This window comes from Poecilia latipinna, unplaced genomic scaffold (genome assembly GCF_001443285.1).
Source record: "Poecilia latipinna isolate Pla-1442-1.1 unplaced genomic scaffold, P_latipinna-1.0 Scaffold1410, whole genome shotgun sequence".
Taxonomy (NCBI): domain Eukaryota; kingdom Metazoa; phylum Chordata; class Actinopteri; order Cyprinodontiformes; family Poeciliidae; genus Poecilia; species Poecilia latipinna.
The window spans coordinates 28,063-47,651 of record NW_015114026.1 but is presented as its reverse complement, the minus strand read 5'-3'; the positions used below and the strand labels follow the sequence as shown (position 1 = coordinate 47,651).

At 38.5% G+C, this 19,589-nt stretch overlaps 2 protein-coding genes across 2 annotated transcripts in view; one reads left to right on the top strand and one right to left on the bottom strand.

The window, feature by feature from the left end:
• The window catches only part of LOC106962411 (calpain-5-like), a 35,306-nt gene extending 16,498 nt beyond the window's left edge, over positions 1-18,808 (bottom strand). The window contains exons 1-3 of the mRNA XM_015056822.1: positions 18,647-18,808; positions 11,774-11,947; positions 5,211-5,342 (exon numbers count right to left, since the gene is read on the bottom strand). Of these exons, the coding sequence (XP_014912308.1) occupies positions 5,211-5,342; positions 11,774-11,938 (297 nt within the window). The 5' untranslated portion in view covers positions 11,939-11,947; positions 18,647-18,808. The remainder of the gene's footprint in view (positions 1-5,210; positions 5,343-11,773; positions 11,948-18,646) is intronic.
• On the top strand, positions 227-1,494 carry LOC106962412 (olfactory marker protein-like). Its single transcript, XM_015056823.1, has one exon. It carries the CDS (start codon positions 850-852, stop codon positions 1,324-1,326), a length of 477 nt encoding a protein of 158 aa, XP_014912309.1. The 5' UTR covers positions 227-849; the 3' UTR covers positions 1,327-1,494.
• Positions 18,809-19,589: the final 781 nt, after the last annotated feature.

Here is a 19,589-nt window from a genome sequence, read left to right as displayed (position 1 = left end):
ATATGTTAGAATAGATCTGTAGCAAGTTGTTTCTGGATGGTAAGTCAACAAGTAAACACTTGTCTTTTCTAGCAGCCATTGTACAAAGCACACAGCGGTATTTCAAAAGTTTCAAAAGTCAAAGATTTTTTAATTTTGAAACTGAAATTTTCAAGCTTTCCAGAGAAAATTTCTCAAGCTTTTTCTAGCAAATTTTCAACTTTTCAAATTCTGAAATTTCCTCCTCCTTTTTTTCCTCTATGATGGCAGTAATATGCCATCATATTACAGTAGTTGTACAGTAGGGAGTCAAATGGAAGCAGAAAAAAGTGCAAAATGGAAATTTTGTATAATATATCACATTTAAGACTGAACAGAAGTACACAGTGACTTGCATTCCCCTGTTATTTCTAAAGTCCCAAGAGGAAAGAACTAACGTTTTTTTTTTTTCTCATCCTTTTCCACGTGACCAAAATCAACACATCAGGGACTGACTTTTTCATAACAAATATCTGCAAAGTGAATTATAAGTTTGAGTGATCCAGATGGAACTTCATGTTCTGGATGTGCTGCTGTAACCAAGCGAGCAAAGTCAAAAACAAATGTGTGACAAACAGTTCTAAGTACAGCTCCCAGCGGGCCGGTGCTGAGCTCTGCTTCGAAATGTAATTAGATCCTGTTTTCTCCTGGCTCATCTGTACCCTCCCTCTGTTCTTTAACGCTGCTTAGGTGTGAAGTCATGTAAACTGTGGCAGTCAGCAGAAAGAGAGAGATTAAGAGACAGTGGACAGAGAAAAAGTCAAGATTGGACACAGAAGCCGATTTTAATCCAGCCTGCAGTTGTTGTCGTCCGCTGAGTGCTGTGGGAGAATGTCTGCAAAGACTGAGCTGCATTTCCGACTGGATGGCCAGCTGACAGAGGTGATGCGCCTGCGGGTCCAGTCCCTGCAGCAGCGCCGCCAGAAGCGACAGGAGGGCGAGCGCTTGCTGCAGCCCAACGAGGCTGTGTACCGGCTGGACTTCTCCAAGCAGTCGCTTCGCTTCTCCCACTGGACGGTGCGGCTGGCGCAACCTGGGCGCCTCACCATCATAGCCATCTCGCAGCTCTGGACGCCGGACCTCACCAACCTGATGACGCGCCAGCTGCTGGAGCCCGTCGGTGTGTTCTGGAGAACGGCTACTGAGGACACGCCCGCCCAGTGCTACGAGGCGGATGCGGCTGAGTTCGGGGAGAGGATCGCAGAGCTGGCCAAGGTGAGGAAGGTGATGTACTTCCTGTTTGCTTTTGCAGAAGGATGCAGCCCTGAGAGTGTCGACTGCTCCATCACCTTCATAGTGGACGCTTAAAAAGTGCAACGAACTGAAAGAACTCAAAGTTTTACCTTTCTTGTGTGATTAATTCAGTCATAAACTAGTTGGCCAAGTTATTTTATGAATTCAAGAACATTTGGAACCAAATTTGTTGTTTGCTTTTTATCTCTGCAGCCATTAATGATGGGAATAAATACAGTTAAATCAAATAACAGCTGCGTCCTGGTTTTATTTGAAGGGCTCATACACTTTTCCCACAGTAAAATTAAATACCCTATATACCCAACTGGTCCAAGACGAAAACACAAATTTCACAAAAAAAATATCCCTCAATTTCAATAACCTTGTTTACTGTTTGAAATATAAGATGAATAATAAGTCTCTGAGTCATTTGTAATAATTAATACACACTATATTGAAACAATTTAACCAAATGGTGTTAAGGTAAATGATATAAAAAACAAACAAAGAAAGTTAAAATAATTTTGGGAATGCCAACTGACCTAAAACAAGTCAGATTTAACTTCAGACAGTGAGAGAAACTTTATCTGTGTCTTTTTATTAGATGTATGAAAAAAATCCGGTTTCAGTTGTAAATAACATTTAGAAACTTTGGCTTTTAATGAATCATCAAATTGTACTTTGTTACAAAACTGTTCAAATTGAAAATCAAGCTTAATACAGAAATTCAGCACTTTCCAAACCTTGAAAATACCTAATAAAAATTTGAGACTTTTCAAGGCTTTCAGACGCCTGTATGATCCCTGTATTTGTCATTTCTTGGGTTGAGAGCTGAACCAAAATGTTCCTTTCTGACAAACATTCAGCCCTGAAGGGTTTGCCTGAGCCCGGTCCCACATGAGGAAATGCACAGAGACAGAGTGAGTATTCCCCAGCAGATGAGCAAGCCGCCACATAATGGTGACCCTGACAAACAGGAGGAAGAAGGAAGCTCGCTCCCTCCTTTTCCTCCCTAAGGCTCACCGTGGCTTCTACAAAACACCTCAGGCTCTGCTCAGGAACCAGGCCCGAGAGGCGCCTGAGAACATGTGAACGTGTTACAGATCAGGTGAATCTCAGCTCATTTCTTGTCAGCGATAGATTTTGTTGAAGCACAAGAGGCTGAGTCTGGTTTTACCCCAAAAAAATTTCAGCGCGCTCTCAGGAGTCCCAATTAAAACCGTCCCGCCTGCAGCCTCTGAATCCATGAATATGGATTATTGTTCGGTCTCCTCATTGTTATGCATCATTCTGCTCATTCTTGCATGTCACTTGTTGACCAAAACCCAAATTGGACCAAACAGGCTTGTATTTTAGCGGTGGCTGGGTTTTTTTTAGCTCGATGAGCGTAACAGTGACCAGGAGAGTGCTGCTTAAGTTTTCAGCAGTGACAATTGGTTTAGTAGAGCATCAAAATATTCAACATAGCAAATTATTCATGTCTGATTTAGGAGAAAATATTTATTGAAAGAATAGTAATAAATCCTCTTTATAGGTTTTCTGTATGGCTCCAACGAGTTATATTTGTATATTCACACTTTAATGACTAGATTTTATGATTATTAATAAGAATAAGAACGATACAATGTACGCAATATAATTATTATTTATTTTATAACAAAGTTGTTTTTAATTCTATGTCTACTGCTATTGGAATGCTATAAATAATAATGTTAACAATAATGATGTTGATATAATTTATATCAATATAAAATTAAAATTAATATAACTACAATAAATAATCACTGTTTCACAATAGCTGGCTTTATGTTTTTATGATGTAGCTCTTTGAACTGCCTTGTTACTGAAATGTTCGACACAAATAAACTTTAAATAAATAAATATTAAATTTTTATTGCAATTACATTCTGACAGTTTTTTTAATACTACTACTATAATTATTCTAATAAATAGAATGATAATGATAGTAATATCTTCATTACTATTATTATCACTATTATGATTGCAATTATTGCATAGAATAATTATTATTCTGATTAATTATTATTACTGTCATTATATTGCTGACAGCACATTGGCTGGAACACATTATCTCTCTTTTAACTTATTTCTAAAGGACTATCTCATGTTTAAATGTCTTCTGTTTCCTTTCTATGTTAACATTATTATTAATTTTGCCCTTTAGCGTTTAGTTTGTCCAAACCAAGTTAACAGCAGTAAGTAAAGCAGTACTATCAACAGTTATGACTGGGATTCTGTTTTCTGTTTTTAAAACAAACAAAAAAGTTTCTCAGGTTCTTTTTCTTCATGCAGTTTCGTCACGACATAACCAACAGCTGAACAGTTTTTTTCCAGCTTCAGGCGAAAGTTTCAACACCTCCTTGGAGGGCGTGAATGAGTTGAAAGTCAAATGACAGTTTGTCAGAGCGCTAATGGAAAGAAGAAACAAGATGTGCTTCTAACAGAATCTCATCATTAAGGTTTGTGCTTCATATTAAAATTGAAATCAGCTAAAACATGAGAGGTGGCCAGTTATGAATCGAGCATACGCTAATCTGTCTGCAGCTAAGTCAGAGTTTCACAGGGTTTATCCATCCATCTGTCACAATGCATTGTCACTCTTTCTCCATCCATCTGTACTGGCTGCTAGTCAGAGCAGTGTAAACAACCTTCTGCAGGTTACATCCTGATAAAAATCACATTTAGCCTAAGAGCTTCCAGTTTGTCCTCAGAGACTCCACACTATGCAAACAGGGAGGTGCTTTAGTGCTCTGATCTTTACATTGTCAAATAATGGTTGCTAATGGATACAAGCATTCATTAGAGGATAATTAAAACTGCACTTCAGCAAAGTATTGAGTTCATATATTGTACATCTTCAGAAATGTTTTCCCTCAATGTGTTTGTCATTAATGGAAAGAGACAGACATGGGATTATATCTATGTATTGTTATATATACTTTGCATCCAAGCAGCAAAACTTTGATAACCTTTTAAAATGTTGATCTTCAGGCTTCCTGATGGATCTCTGATGCTTTTTAAAGATGGTTTTCAAAGATACTACTTTGATACTTAACTTTTTTGTTGATCTGCACTTATTCGGTTTGATCATTTTTAAACTCACGCTATGGTGGCCCAGAAGGGCCAACAAAGTGCAAAAGCCATAATGAAACTTAAGCCTCAATGGAAGATATGTTAAAAAGGAAGTTAATGTAACTTTGTACTAATGTAACTCCATTTTAGTAAACTTTGTTGTAGCTCTCTTTTGCTATGTTGTTTCTGCTTGCTGATGCACGGTGGCTTTTATTTTTGTTGTTGCTTGTTGTTGTGTTTGTAGCTCTGTTGCTTTTGTTGTTGCGTTGTGGTTTGGCCACTGTTTCACAAATTAAAATGTATTATTTTAGTCACAGTGGTGCAGTTGGTAGCACTGTTGCCTTTCAGCAAGAAGGTCCTGGGTTCGACTCCTGACCCGGTGTCTTTCTGCATGAACTTTACGTGTTCTCCCTGTGCATGGTAGGTTCTCTTCAGGTACCCGGGCTTCCTCCCACAGTCCAAAAACTGTCTGTCAATTCTCTCTAAATTTTCCCTATGTGTGATTGTTTGTCTTGTCTGTCTCTGTGATGGACTGGTGACCCTGCCTCTCGCCTGTTGATAGCTGGAGATAGGCACCAGCACCCCTCTCAACCCCAATGGGAGGAGGGTGTAAGAAAATGGATGGATGGATGTTATAGTCACAACTGAGAAATGAACAGGAAATGATTGAAGCACTACAAAAAGTCCAAAGAAGAAGTTTGAGATATTTTGAAAAACTGTTCATAGATACAACTTCACAGGATTACAAGACTGCCTTGCTCCAGAAAAGTATAAAGACATTTTTGCATTAACTTTGTTAAGTTTGGCTTCATTTGAAGACACACCAAAACAGCATGAAGTTAAAGACCGCGTTCAGAGATACTTACTTTTTGCCACAGAGACTCTCTGGATGCTAGGCTGGAACAAGCTGCAACAAACCAGCAGTTGCCCAACTGTCCCTGATGTAGATCATGTGCACTGATGCCATCCACAAACAGGTGAGGGTCCTCACACAGTTCCTAAACACGGACAGAAAACACTCAATGATTGCGCCATTTATTCATGGAAAAAACCTTTCAGAATCTATTTTAATGACAGAAAACATTTCTCAAAAATGAAGAAACATCAGGTAATTAAAACAGATTATCAACAGTTACACAATTCAATACATTAATAAGCTTCTATATAAATATTCACATGTGATAATATAAATAAGTATACAGTACTTAAATGTTAATTCAATAAATAAATGCATTTTCTAACATTTTTTCTAAAAATAAAAAATAAAAAAATATTTAGGGTGCCAATGTTTTCAAATAAATATTTTTGAATATAATACAAACAAATACACTTATAAGCTAAAAGAAACATAATTAACCATTTTTTCCATCTATGTTATTATTTCATATTTCTGTTTAGCAGCATATCAACTCTTTCTATCCGTGAGCCTTAGTGGGCATGGTTAACACTGCTCTGGGCAACATGATTGCTCTGCAGCTCAGATGGTTAACCAATCGGTTAATGTGTTAGCATTTTGGTGAATGACGGTTAAGTGATTAAGTTATTTTAAGACAAACTATAGGATGGAGATTGAGAAATGTGAGGTAAAATACTGAAATACACAATTTTAAACATGTAATAAAATAAAATCTCACATAATTCTTTCAACATTTAATTATTTTATTGTGCTTTTAATAAACTTAAGAAACTTTTTCATAAATAACTGATACATGTGATACACACTGGTAGTTCCCCCCCCCCCAGTACACCAGCCTAATATTTAACATTTTTAAATATTTAAGTGTTAAAATAACATCAAAAGAAAAGCAATGTATGATTTTGGCTTTTGTTTGATTCAGAACTGTAATGATAAAAGCATATAAATAGATTATTGAGGCCAGTTGATAAATTAGAGACAGGCCATCTGTCCTCATGCACCGTCCTGTCACACTGCTGACCTTTTCCACAGGAGTGGGAGCTCAGCTTTGCATTTGTGAAATCACATTTCCTGCTGCTTCTGTGACGAGGTTCATTTTTCAGCCACAATATGCAACGACTGAGAGCCCTGAAAATGCACTCAATAAGCTGCTGAACGCTTACACCTACCCACATACATGGAGAGCAGAAAATATAACCCACACATACACAGACGCACAACCACGCTCCCCATGGTTAATGTGATAGTGTGTGGGATGGTTAGCTACTACAGGAAGTGAGCCGCCAGGGGCCTCTCAGACATACAAACTCACTGTTTTGTTTAAAAAAAAGCAAAGAAACAAAAAAAAAAAAAACATGTCTTAAGATAAATGGGAAAAAACCATTGCAATGACCTGGAGAGACTGGTTTATACAGTCAGAAGACAAAAAGTTATTAACTGAACTGCTTCTCAATGAGACAGAAGTACTTGTAGGAAATGGAGGTAGAAACTCTGATTTGCACCGTGTTTCTCTTCTTCTCCATCCCTACCAGTATTAATTTCAGCAGAACTATGCATCATCATGGCAGCAGCACTGCATGCTAATTGGGAGCTTTCCACTTGCTAAATAGAGCCAATTATTGTCCTGGTCTCTGCAAAACTTTGTTCTGGCAAGGCGTGCAGAGGCCCTTAGAGGCGTGCAGAGACCTTAGGGGCCCAACCTTCTCACAGAAATGCTTTATTGTGCCATAAACAGAAGAGATATCTGTCTTTTACTTTCTGGAAAAATACTCCTGTTCCGTTGCAGTAAACTGCAACCCAAACAACACCTGAAAAACGAAGAAAGTTGGTTGTGCAGAAGGCTTTACTAATGCTTTTCAAAGATATATGGTTCCATATTTGTGCATCTTTTTGAAGCTATTTTCACGTGCAAGTGTAAATGTAGAGTTGGGAGGCATGGTCAGCAGCAGCTTATTTGGTTTTAAAGTGACAGAGACCCTAAACACCCCATTCTGAAAGGAGCTCAAAATGGGCAGAACTGAGCAAACTAAAATCTCATTATCCAGGAATTATTTTGTGCAACTAAATGTAACAAAAATGTTTTATGTTCTCCATAGACCTATCCTAACTGGTTCAAGGAAGCATAATTAGGTCACCTTTAAGCCCAGTGTGCAGCTTTACTGTTAAATATCAGCACTTGTGCTAATGTATAATGTCATGTGTATACACACAAAGGGCTAGCACCACACATTCACAACTTATACAGGATGCAAGCAAGGTCAGTCATTTGCTGACTCTGCAAAGCTGAATGCTGCAAAAGCAAAGTTTTAATCAGAAGCAGAGGCCACTGCAGTGAGGTCTCGACTGACTCCCTCATCCCACGTTACATTCAGTAAATCTGGGTTACACTGAGGGTACAGTGAGTAGGAGTGACGTTTGGCCACTGTACATCTGAGTTAAGTTATTGAGGCACGTTTCTTCTTCCTGTCTGCAGCAGCATTGATTCCCAGAGACTGAGCAGCAGTGAGAACTCCCTGTGGTGGCCCGCCATCCGCAGGTAGAAGAGTAATAGGGTATCGATCAGCGCCCGGCCCTGTAGACACTAAAGTAATGTGAATACTGTGGCTGAGTGCAGCCTTGTCAAACACCCTGCCACTAAAGACTTTCTAACCAGTTTCAGAGCCTTTTTGGCACCATTCATCAGCCAAGCCCAGGGGGGGAAAGGATCCATCAGCCTCATGCAACGGCTCTGTGCAACAAACTCACTCTCTTTTTGTCATCTTTTATCTGTTTCTGTCTCTCCTCCTCTCACTGAATCTTTATCTCTCTGTAACAGGGCTGGGCGATAAGGCTTGAAATAAAATCTCAGATTTTTTTCATACCAAATCTGAGTTCTGATTTTTATCAATTATTGTTCTCACTTTCTTTTCTAAAAAAGAAATTACAAAATAACAGATTATTTTTTAAAACGTGACTTTTATTTCAATCAGCGCTTCTATGAGTTGTTCAAATCTTCAAAAGCTAAAAATCAATTTATCGATAAAATTAATTAATCGCCCAGCCATTCTCTGTAAGTATCCTGCTGTTTTTGGGGACAAATGTGCAAATTAACTCGAAGAACAAAAGCCCAGAACTTTGTGAAGATGCTGCTGAAGATGGTGAAACAGAGTCATCATCCAGAGTGAAACCTGTCCTGTACCGACATGGGCAAGGAAAGAGCCAAAGGACACAAGATGGCATCAGGAGGAAAAAACATTATGTGGAAATATTGAAGTAACAGGAAGTTAAATGCTTGAGCTCAGATTGATCTTCCAGATGGACAATAACCCTCAGCATACAGCGAAAGTGATTGCAAAGTGGCTTTGGGGAACAAAATCAATGTTTTGGCCAACACAAAGCCCTGATCTCAAGCCTAGAGAATCTGTGTGGCCTACAAACCAGATCCAGTTCACCTGGTTCTGCCAGGAAGAATGGGCCAGAACTCCAGCAAACTATTGAGCGAAGTTCAGAGGCAACACTACCAAATACTGAGAAAATGTATGTAAACTTCTTATTATTAATAAATAAATACCTGACATGATATGAATTTTAAACAGAAGGGACAGATCCTAAGTTGAATTAAAACAAAGCTTAATCCTTAATCTTCCCAGTTCTTTTTCTGAGTTTTGTGGCCCCACCTGACCTTAACGTCCAGCCAGAGCTGAAATGCACTTCAGGCTAAGTCTGAGGGCGGGTGTGCAGTGTTTAAAACAAGCTTTTCCCAAAACCTTCATTAAATTTTGATGGTTCTGAGCATTTCAGTCCCTCAAAGGCACTCTTTCCTTAAGTAGTTTAACGTCTAACTTCATTATCATGCACTCCCCACTGAATAATACAGTACATCCAGAATGAGCTTTTAGGGTCCATTGGGAAGAACAGCAGAGAAATCCAAGATCTGTTTATGCGTTCACTGCACTAGTATCAGTAAGTTAAGGAGCCCAAATTAGTCAACTTTATCGGGTTATAATGCTACATCAGGAACTGCGCCCTAGACTAGTCTCTGTTATTGATGTGTGATCTTTCCTGAAAATGAAGGCCGCCTGTCAAGGTTAGTGTCTCTTTGGAGACGGTTTTACCCGTCATACAGAACCACTTCTAAAGATCTTCACCCACATTAGCAGGGGAAGAGATGGCAACTTAAATCAGTAGGAAGCATGCACAAAGCAGGAGAAATGAATATTTATGAAAGCAGTACAGCTGCTTGCTGCAGGAAGTTAGGAAAGAAGTAAATACTGGTTGTAGCAGTATATTCCAAAACAGACAAAGGGATTGTGTTATGGAGGTAGATGATGAAACACCACATGCATGAATTTAAACTATGTGGTATCCTATCGGTCCACAATTTTTCCTTCAACTGAGTCTTCCATTACTGTGCCTGGATATGGAACTCAGTGAAGAACTTTTGTAGCTTACCCTCCTTGTGGAGGGTTTTCGTTAACCATTCGTTAACCACTATCAACTCAAATTCAAAAAATACTTTATAATCTTTTTTTACATATTTGTCAAAAATGACACCATGTCGTGACAGTAGAAGACAGACAGTATGAAAAACATCAAGCTCTCTGCTATGCTACAGCTTCTTCCTGATAGCGTCTCGAATGCTAGGCTAAAAAGCATAGCCACTGTTGACAATGGATAAACAATGTTCCTGTAACAATAAGTTGTTTCTCCTTCATTAGCACACTGAGCAGTGCCTGTACGAGGATGACATCACGACATGGTGACAGCTTTAACAAATATGTAAAAACTTTTATATCTCTCTCTATATATATAGAGAGAGATATAAAAGTTACATTATGCAGATTTAATCCTAAAGGGAAATTAAATGTGTTCAGGGAAAATGCTTTGTGAGTAAAAAAGCAATATTTTTCAAAATATGCTAATAAGGTCAAAATAATCTAAGTCAATTTAACACTGAAAAAAACAAAATAGCAAAAAGTTATTTTTGCTGTTTTGCTGTTTTTATTCTAAAATGCTATTTTTATGAAAAAAATCATAATCCTTGGACCTTTACATCAACAAACACAACAGAGTAAATGACGACACAAATCATCTCCCAATGAAAACGGAAAAAAATCCTCCTCCTCCCAAGCTCTCTCCCTTCTTCTAGTTTTACGTCTGCATGACTGACATCAGTAGCACAGACCAAAACATGTAATCTGTGTGACCCAGTTTCCATGGCGATGCACGTTGGCAGAAGGAGGTTACACCATCCAGAACCACGGCCTGCTGCGCAAGGGGGATAACAGCGGCAGGGGACTTGGCTCGCAGAGTCCTGAGGCCATGCATCTCATATCATCCACAGCTCCAATACATCACCGGCTTATACACAAGGAGAGTGCAGAGGAGCAATTACTGATTACTGCTGAAGTTAGCGGGGAATTAAAAATGATTAGTCATACTGTGGGGTTAATAATCTCCAATCCTGCAGGGACCTTAAGTACTGATAGCTGACTCATTTTGATGCTTTTAAAAGGCAAAAATACTCTTCAGAATTTATTGCAGGTTGCATCATCAGGAGACCCACACATGCATCACATTTAGCTTTTTATAGAGTAATAGTAAGTCTTGCTACATTGGGTGCAAAGTTAAACTGAAGGTGTTTGATAGCTGTGAAGATGTCTTTGTATTTTCAGAACACAAGAAAAACCTCTATTTCAATCACAGAGCGTATCATATGAAAGACTTATTCACCAGGAGACAGAATACTTCTAGCCATTTTCACAAAATTAACAAATGAATTTTACATTTCCTATCAACGGAAGACAGAAACACATTTATGATATGCAGAAAAGATAAAAGCAATAACAGTTGTGCGTACATAATGCATATGCATACTTGCTAACTTCTTTTAAGCAACCATTATTGCAGCATATCTCAAGCTTGTAAAGATATTAGAGCCTGCATTTAAAAAAAACCTGAATATGTAAGTCAGATTACATGTTTGAGGAAGAAGAAAAGTGAAATCTCTCTCTTATTACTCCTTCCTGTATGAATACAAATGCAACTTTTATCGCTAGATAAAGAAATATTCTGCACCGGGAATCAGTGATACTTTGTAAATTACTGAGATTTAACAAACCACAAAAAATATTTACAATTGTGTGAAGAAATTCTGACACTCTACCTGAAACATATTCAGTTATATGGAAATTTAAAATCATCTTCAGAAATACTTAAAAATTAACTTACAAATGAAAACAAAACTTGAAGTCAGCAGTACACTTGGGCTGATTCCACTGCAATTAGGGCAATCCCAGAATTCAGAAACAAAGTTAACATTCTTGTGGTAACAAACATTATCATAAGAATGCTAACTGTTATGTTCAGAAATCTAAGATTAAAGTCAAATTTGTTTTTTGTCAGTGGTCCTCCTTCGTAAATTTGTCATTAAAATATTTATGCTAACAAAAGTTCCCACTGGAGTGGTCAAATTTATACCATTCTTGAACTACACTCAGCTGGGCCACATTTGGACACCCCAGACCAACTCACCTGAGGCCTCTTCCAGACCACACGTCCGATCCTGTTGCCCTGGTGAAAGAGCGAATCGTCAGTGGCGGGGAAGCGGGGGTCTTCAAACAGGAGGCCACTCTGCAGGTACTGCCTCTTCAGGGTGGAGTACTGCTGCCCCTCAAAGGCCTTCACAGAGGTAAACATCCTTCAGCCCTGAGGGGAACCACACGGGTGACAAGGTCAGATCATTTCCTTTACACTGTAATACATACAGATGCTGCTTTTCCATCCTCTACGTTCACCTAAATGCGGAACATGTCATCATCTCTGCAGCAGTCTGAAATACCTTCACAGTGGAAACAAAAACTCATTGAGCTCTGCTGCCCTGAGCGCAGCCTCGATTCACCGGGTTAAACTGATTAATCTGTCGATTCAGTGATATCCTCTGGGGTCTCATTACTGCTGTTGTGTATTGAAGGAGCTGAGCAGACATTGATCAGCTCAGGGCATGCAGAGGGATAGAGAGGATAATCAATACGGAGCCACGGGATGAATGGTTCCATCACTACCTACATTTATAGGTCAACACACAAAGGTAAACACCTTCTTTTACTCCCTCTAGGGGGCGCCACAGCAGGTGTCACACAAGCCATCCATGAACATTGTCTGTGCTCTTCTTCTTCTCCAGCCTCATATTCAGCGTCTGTCCAAAGCATTAATAATAAACTTTTGCGAGGCCCAATGGCTCAAGGAACTAAACTGTGTAGTATTGACACAGACAACTTAGTTTGGGTCGTCAGGTACTTTGTTACTGAGAAAATGTAGTTAAAAAAACAGTTGTAAGGAGTAATTGGTAGCGATTTGAAATGTTTTAACCAAAGTAAACAGGAATGTTAGGAAATATCATGTACCCAGTTTGCTTTTTAGGTTTTATTTTAAAATGTTGGCACTTGGGATTGAAACATCAAATAAAGAAAGGACCACATGAAAGCAAATCCTTATTGTTAGCATTAACACCTGCCTTCAGAATGATCGATGTTTCACTTTAATATCCTGGAAGTCTAGTTCAGCTAGCTAACAAGCTAGCTGACTTTTTGAGCAAGTGGTAAAGTCAATTCCTGGGGGAGTGGGAGGTTGCAGTTGGAAGCTAAATCTGACAGATGGCCTTACTGTCTTGGCTCACGGCTGCGTTGGGGGAAACCATGCTGTCATCTGGCCACTGTGGAGAGCCAACAGCATTACCTGCAGAGAATGAACCCTCAGAGTCTACAGGGCCAAACACAACAACAACAACCACCTCTGCTGAAACCCGAAAGTAAAAGATGAACTGTCAGTCGATACTGTAATTAACGCAGCCATGCTAATGAATCTTTGTGTCTCAGACCTTCTAAACCTTCAGTAATAACCAGTAGAGCTGCAACCAAACAGCAGGAATCTGGAGACACTAATATAAAACAAAGCATGTTTCCCCTTTAGCTACAGATGCATTTTTCACTACCGACACTGATATCTGAGGTTTGTATTGGGTGATACCAATCCAATATATAAAAAAAAAAAACCAGTGCTAAATTGATTTAAAAACTAACATCAATATCGGTCGATATTAGTCTTTTTTTTTTAACATATCAGTATCAGCCAGATAAATAAACAGGCATAAATAAACTGGTTGTTGTTTTCCCCAAAAGTGTCAAAACTGCAGTGAAATATATTGTAAATATCGGTTACCGATATTTACCGATAACCGATAAATATCGGTTATCAGTCACAACTGCAATATTAACATTGGATATCAATGTCAGTCCAAATTTTCATATCAGTGCACCCCTACTTAAAACTTAATTTTTTTTTAAACATAGACATAAATGTACAGAATTACAAATGTAATGATTACTCTGCACCAGTACAGCACATTTAAATGCACCAGTAGCTTCACAAGCTTAGTCAAACATGTAAAAACAACTTGTATTTGTTCACAGAGCAATTCGGAATATAACAATAAACAATTACGAAACTGACAAAAACCTAAAGTTGACTACCTTGGTCAAATACGTAAAGATAAACTGCAACAAATCTTTCAAAAGTTCAGAAAGTGCAATTACGAATTCTAAATATAATGTGAAGTAAATAATAAAGCATGATGTCAGTCAAAGCACAAAGCATAGAGTTAGACTGAATATGCAGCTGGAGTGAAGACAGATGTTTGGGTGATATTTGATCTATGATGATTTAGAACTTCGACTTCAAGGGAAACTAAAACAAATGGGAGAAAATTTCATGGGAAGTTGGTAAACAAAATGGCTCCACTTTATACCAAACAGGACTTCAACAACCGGTGCGATGTCCGACGCATTTATATTGTCTCACCACGACAAAATGAATCATTTCTGGTCTGGTCCTACAGATGAAGACAACAGACAATAAAGGACAGTTTGAAAGACAGTTTGGCTGAAAACACAGCACTGACACTAGGTCGCAGTTGTGCTATTACTGTATATTGTTCATCTCTGACAACAAAACTATCACAATTGGAAGGTAAAACCCACTTGTCCACTTTCATTCCCTTTATTACTTACTAAACTGCATGAGAAAAATGTCCTCTTGTGAGGTGAGGGAGTCCAATGCAGAGGCTGCAGCAGCTCTCGTCAACCAGCTGCCCACCTAGACGCAGCAATGTTCTGCTCTGAAACCGACTCACAAACATAAAAACTGAACACGAACGCTAAAACCGCCAACAAATGGCCGCCACTTGGTTTGTTCCAGGCTGTTGGTCAGCAAACGTCAACACTGATCTTATTTACGTGCCTCATTCTGGCAGAAGTGTCACAGCAGGGATAATGGTGTAACTGAACCACTAATATGGGGATATAAACAACTGTAGTGCCTTCTAAAAGTATTCATACCTCTTGAACTTTTTCACATAGTACAACCGGGACTTTAACAAATTAAGTTTGATTAATTAATAACATATGTTTTAAGGTGTTAAAAACATTTACACAGACAATCACTTTTTTTTGAAACATACAAAGTTTCCAGTTGGAACCTTCATATCTGCGTGTTTCTGGTACTCTCGAAAATCTGATGCACAGGTCATATCGGCAAACAACCATCCACTGGGGTTTAATTTTTGCTTAAAAAAAAAAGGAGATCTGATTTGAAACCGGAAACATCTATTGTTTTGTTAAAGTTTTGCTAAAACAGTTAGCCTATCAGCAAAATTCTTAAAATGTTTAATCCAATTCCACCACTAATTTTATTATACTACACCACAAAGGTATTGAAGGTTTGGTAGTTTTGAATAATTTTAAAGTTTATTTATGAAAAAAAGCAGGAAATGTATTGATTTGTTATGATAAGAACAACAAACATCAGCATTCATAAGGAGACATTTAACTTTAAACTTTGCAATCATAAAAACAATTATTTGCAAGAAAAGAAAAAAAAATGCAATGGTTCAACTTTCTGATACATCTTAGCCACAAGATGGCACAAATGAGTCATTTGAGCAAATCACTGTAAAAAAAAAAAAAAAAAAAAAAGTAGCCCAAACGGCCTGGGCAGCACCATGGACAGCTCCTGTGGGATAACTGAGCCCCAATGGCTCTAAGGAGCCAACCTCGACAATCCGCCACTTAAAAATCACACAAAAATATTTACTCTACATCTGAACTCTCCATCCCCTCCCTGAAATATGGTGTTGGCAGTATCAGGCTGTGGCAGGAACAGGAACCTGGTCAGTGTTGGTATATCACATCAAATCCCAAAAGTGTAAACACTGTACTGTATATTCTGCCTGCTTGGCAGGGACGTTCTGCACACATTTTCTGACATATGGAAATTTGAAACAAAAGCTTTTAGTTATTAAACGTTTTGAGTTAATAAATAAAAAAATGGGCTAAGCCAAAGACATTATTAGCACAAAAGAAGAACCTCTGTGTATTTTTTCTGATGTGGATGAACCATAATTAAGAAACTAATTTGTACCAATAAAGGTACATATTTAGGTGGAAAAGTAATTATGTTCAAATAAAATTCTAGACTTTTTAAGATATGGATATTGGATATTATTTGGTGAGATGTATCTTAAATATACATATATTTCAAACAGAAATATTAAACTCATGGCATCAGACTGTAGCTATGTGATGCTACAATTTTCATAGAATTTTCATAGAATCAAACTATGAACTCTTTGCACTTTTACAAAGTAAACTTACTAATTATATAATACATTTAAATGTTAAACAGTTTAGGATATTCTCATCATCTCTGCTGAAAATGTTAAGTGAAATTTAAAAGGGTGATACAATGTGTTTGCAACGTCAGTTGTTATAACGTGCTGTATACATCAAACATAAATTAAGAAATTTTTACTTTGCAAAGTGACACCTTGAAATTGCTGTCTGTGTCTTTAAGAAGCTCCTACTCTTTCTGACACACCACCTTTAACAGTTCATCACAATTCTCCTTCATGAAGCTGTTTACAACCATTCTTTAAAGCATTCTATTAGTAGTTCCTATAATGAGCTCAGCAGATGCTGAAGGAATTCAGACTAGCCAGGAGGAGCTGCGTCTCAAGGAGCGAGGTCCACCCAGGCATTTTCCACAGCCGAATGATTGCCATGGAAATTAAAGGATTTTTTTTTTTTTCAAACATGCATGAAAGAATCAAGGCAACACTCCAGGTTTGTTTTTGATGAGGGCATAACATTATATCATGATGTACTGTTCAAAAAAGTCAATTTTATTAATACAAAAAATGTAACATATTAATAATAATATGCATTTATCACACAGTGCTACACTTCCTTTGAAGATTGTGATTGTTTTTGCCAAAATAAAACTGGTGATAAAAACAGTAATTTGATCTCCTGAAAAGAAGCAAAGTCTGAATATGACACAGCAGATGTAGCTGGACCGCAGTGGTTCTCCACAGTGGGAGCTTGTTGCTTTAACTGTTTTATTCTGGGTACAATGTGGCCATGTTATTGCTAGTGACTTCAGGCAACTCTCTGAAGAGACAGCCTCAGCACTGATGTACAGCGAACATAAAGGACTGAACCCATAAGCCGTTTTTCATCTTTAGAGCCACGACAAATAATTCACACTGCTAAACACAAAGAGCAGACATAATTGGAATGATCTGTATGTTTTGTTGCTGAACTACAGGTGAGATGGCACAAAGAAAACTGAACTACAATGTAAAATAAGAGACCATCGGATGGCTCAATGATACTACACAGGATTCCTATGGATTAATGGATGTTTTGGACAATGGGAAAAGAAATTAAATCTGTAAATATATAAAAAAAAAATATATATATATATATATATATATATATATATATAGTTAGCGATTAATCGATTACTAAATCAGTTGATAGTTATTTCAATAATCGATTCACCACATTTAATTTGATTAATCGTTTCAGCCCTACTCAATTTTTTGTCCAAACTTTTCCATTAATCAAATTTCCATATGCCTCCTGACATTTCCTGACTCTGTAGGAACCCTGGATGAATAAGGAAGGAAGGAAGGAAGGAAGGAAGGAAGGAAGAAAGAAACAAAGAAAGAAAGAAACAAAGAAAGAAAGAAACAAAGAAAGAAAGAACATGTCTGACACACTCTGTGTCACTTGTTGTCAAGACAAACATATTTTCCCTGTGAGAAACAATGATTACAACTGTTGACAGAACTGATGCACACAGCAGGAGGCAGCTGACGTGGCAACATTCTGGTCAGAAATCAGAGAGGAGAGTGTGTTCTTGTGTTAGTGCTGGGGTGACTTATTGAGTCTGCTGCTGCTGACAGACTGATTACACTCAGAAGTGAACGGGGAGCAGTAATGCACCAGTATATACCACGGACAGGGAGGGAGGAAGGGATGGGTGCGCCACACCATCCCTGATCCAAACCAACGCAGCCACTGCCTCTACCACCACCAACCCACCCCACTCCCCTTCTGCATCAGAGAGGAGGGCTATCCCAGCTTCCCATCCTCCCAGGATCGTGATCTCCCCTCTGCAGTATCTCCTCATATCAGCTACCATGGTTTGGCCCTGACAAGGTTCACTTTGGTAACTTATCTAACTTTAACTGCTATTATTCATAAATATTTTTGGGCTCCAAAATACCACAAAACTATTTAATCATCATTTTTGTTTCCTAACCAATGATCTTTAGACATGTTATTTCTTAATATTTATATGGATCTAGTTTTATAGGCTTTCAGCAGACCATAAGGATATAACATCAATAAATTCCTCTAAGACCTGAGGCATGAACATTACTTCTCAGTACTGCAGAATAATGAATCTAAGAAATATTAATCCATTACTCCTTTTTTCTGCAGGATACAAGCTCCTCAGCACCATATACAAAGTTCCACTTTGAAGGCAGAACTAACGAGGTGTTTTTGTTCTCTAAGAGAATTACCAGTATTATGAAATTGCTTCTGCAAGTAAATAACTGTAGCAACGGTGGATTTGTTTTGGTAGAGAACTGTGCTTCTGAAATATTCAGAGCTGCAGTTAAACCATCATCACACGCCTGCGTATGACACAGAATACAAAAACAAGCAAAGCATCACATAAGGAAAAGCAGAAGAGGAGGACTAGGGGGTTCTGATATCCAGGATGTATAATATGTGCCGCTATTTTTGCGCATCGAGGCGCACAGACCCTTTCACACCGGTGAAATGTGGTGCTAAAATAAAGCCGACCCCTAACCTGCCCCTTCAGTTTTGGCATAGCAACCCTTGTGCAGAGACTGTATAAATCAGACTGCTACAGGATGTCAGGTCTGCAGAGGTTCGTGCGGCTCACCGCCCGCCGCCTCTCCATCTCCAGCAACCCTCTGGAAAGCACCTGGCTGCCCGGGAAAAGCAGCACGAACCACACGCACTGAACGGTTACCTGAACCGAGGCCTCTCCCGTGGCAACGTGGGTCTCTCTCGGGTCCTCCTCCGGGGGCAGGGGGAGGGGGTCCAGCCGGTCCGGCTCGCACTCTCCGGGGGGGCTGCTGGGATTCCTCACCACGCTCTCCCTGGTCCTCTGACGGAGCTCCACTCCAGCGACAAGCAGCTGCGCCGCAACAGGAAATTCACCTACCCAGATTTCAAAATAAGACACACTTTGCTGCCTTTATCATAATTTTAGTCGTCAAAACCAGATTTAAATAGTAAATAATGTCGGTGACATCAACAAAAAATGTTAAAATAAAACAGCCACTAAAACTAGCTATCTTGCTAATGATAAAATGTATCTATTTTGATTTCCAAGCGGCACTTTGAGACATAACTCTATATAAAAAAGGGTTTTTTCAACGTTGTCGTTACCTTTACAGTCAATTATTTTCATTTCAAGAGTTTATTAATAGATAAAATGCAGCAAAAACAAAAAATGTAACAAATATTTACCAAGCAGCAGCGGTTGGCAGCTAACCTAGTTTCAGAGCGACAACCTACACTTTAGCTGCTAATTGATTTTGGTGCGTCCAATTCCTACGCAGATTTTCCGAGTTCCATGTTATAAAAAGTATTAGAGAGGAATAATTCCACTTTACTAAGGCCGACATTTTTTTTAATCATTGCTTATCGTGTTTCAAAATTCAATAAAGGTTCCTCTCAATACATCAGAATTATTTCAGTAGTTTATTTCAAAAAGATAAACTTACACATTGCCCAAATTGATTCAAACACACAGAGAGACATATTTCAAGGGTTTATTTGGATCATTATGGCTTATTGCCGATAAAAAGGCAAAATTGCGAAGGTTCACAAAGGAAGTCTTCTGTGTGATCTGCCTGAACTTGACGGAGGTCTTCAATTCAACCGGAGAGGATGTTGCGCTGGGGGGG

Excerpts from the sequence above, each read along its gene's own strand:
- LOC106962412 (XM_015056823.1), top strand. The coding sequence starts at position 850 with ATGTCTGCAAAGACTGAGCTGCATTTCCGACTGGATGGCCAGCTGACA.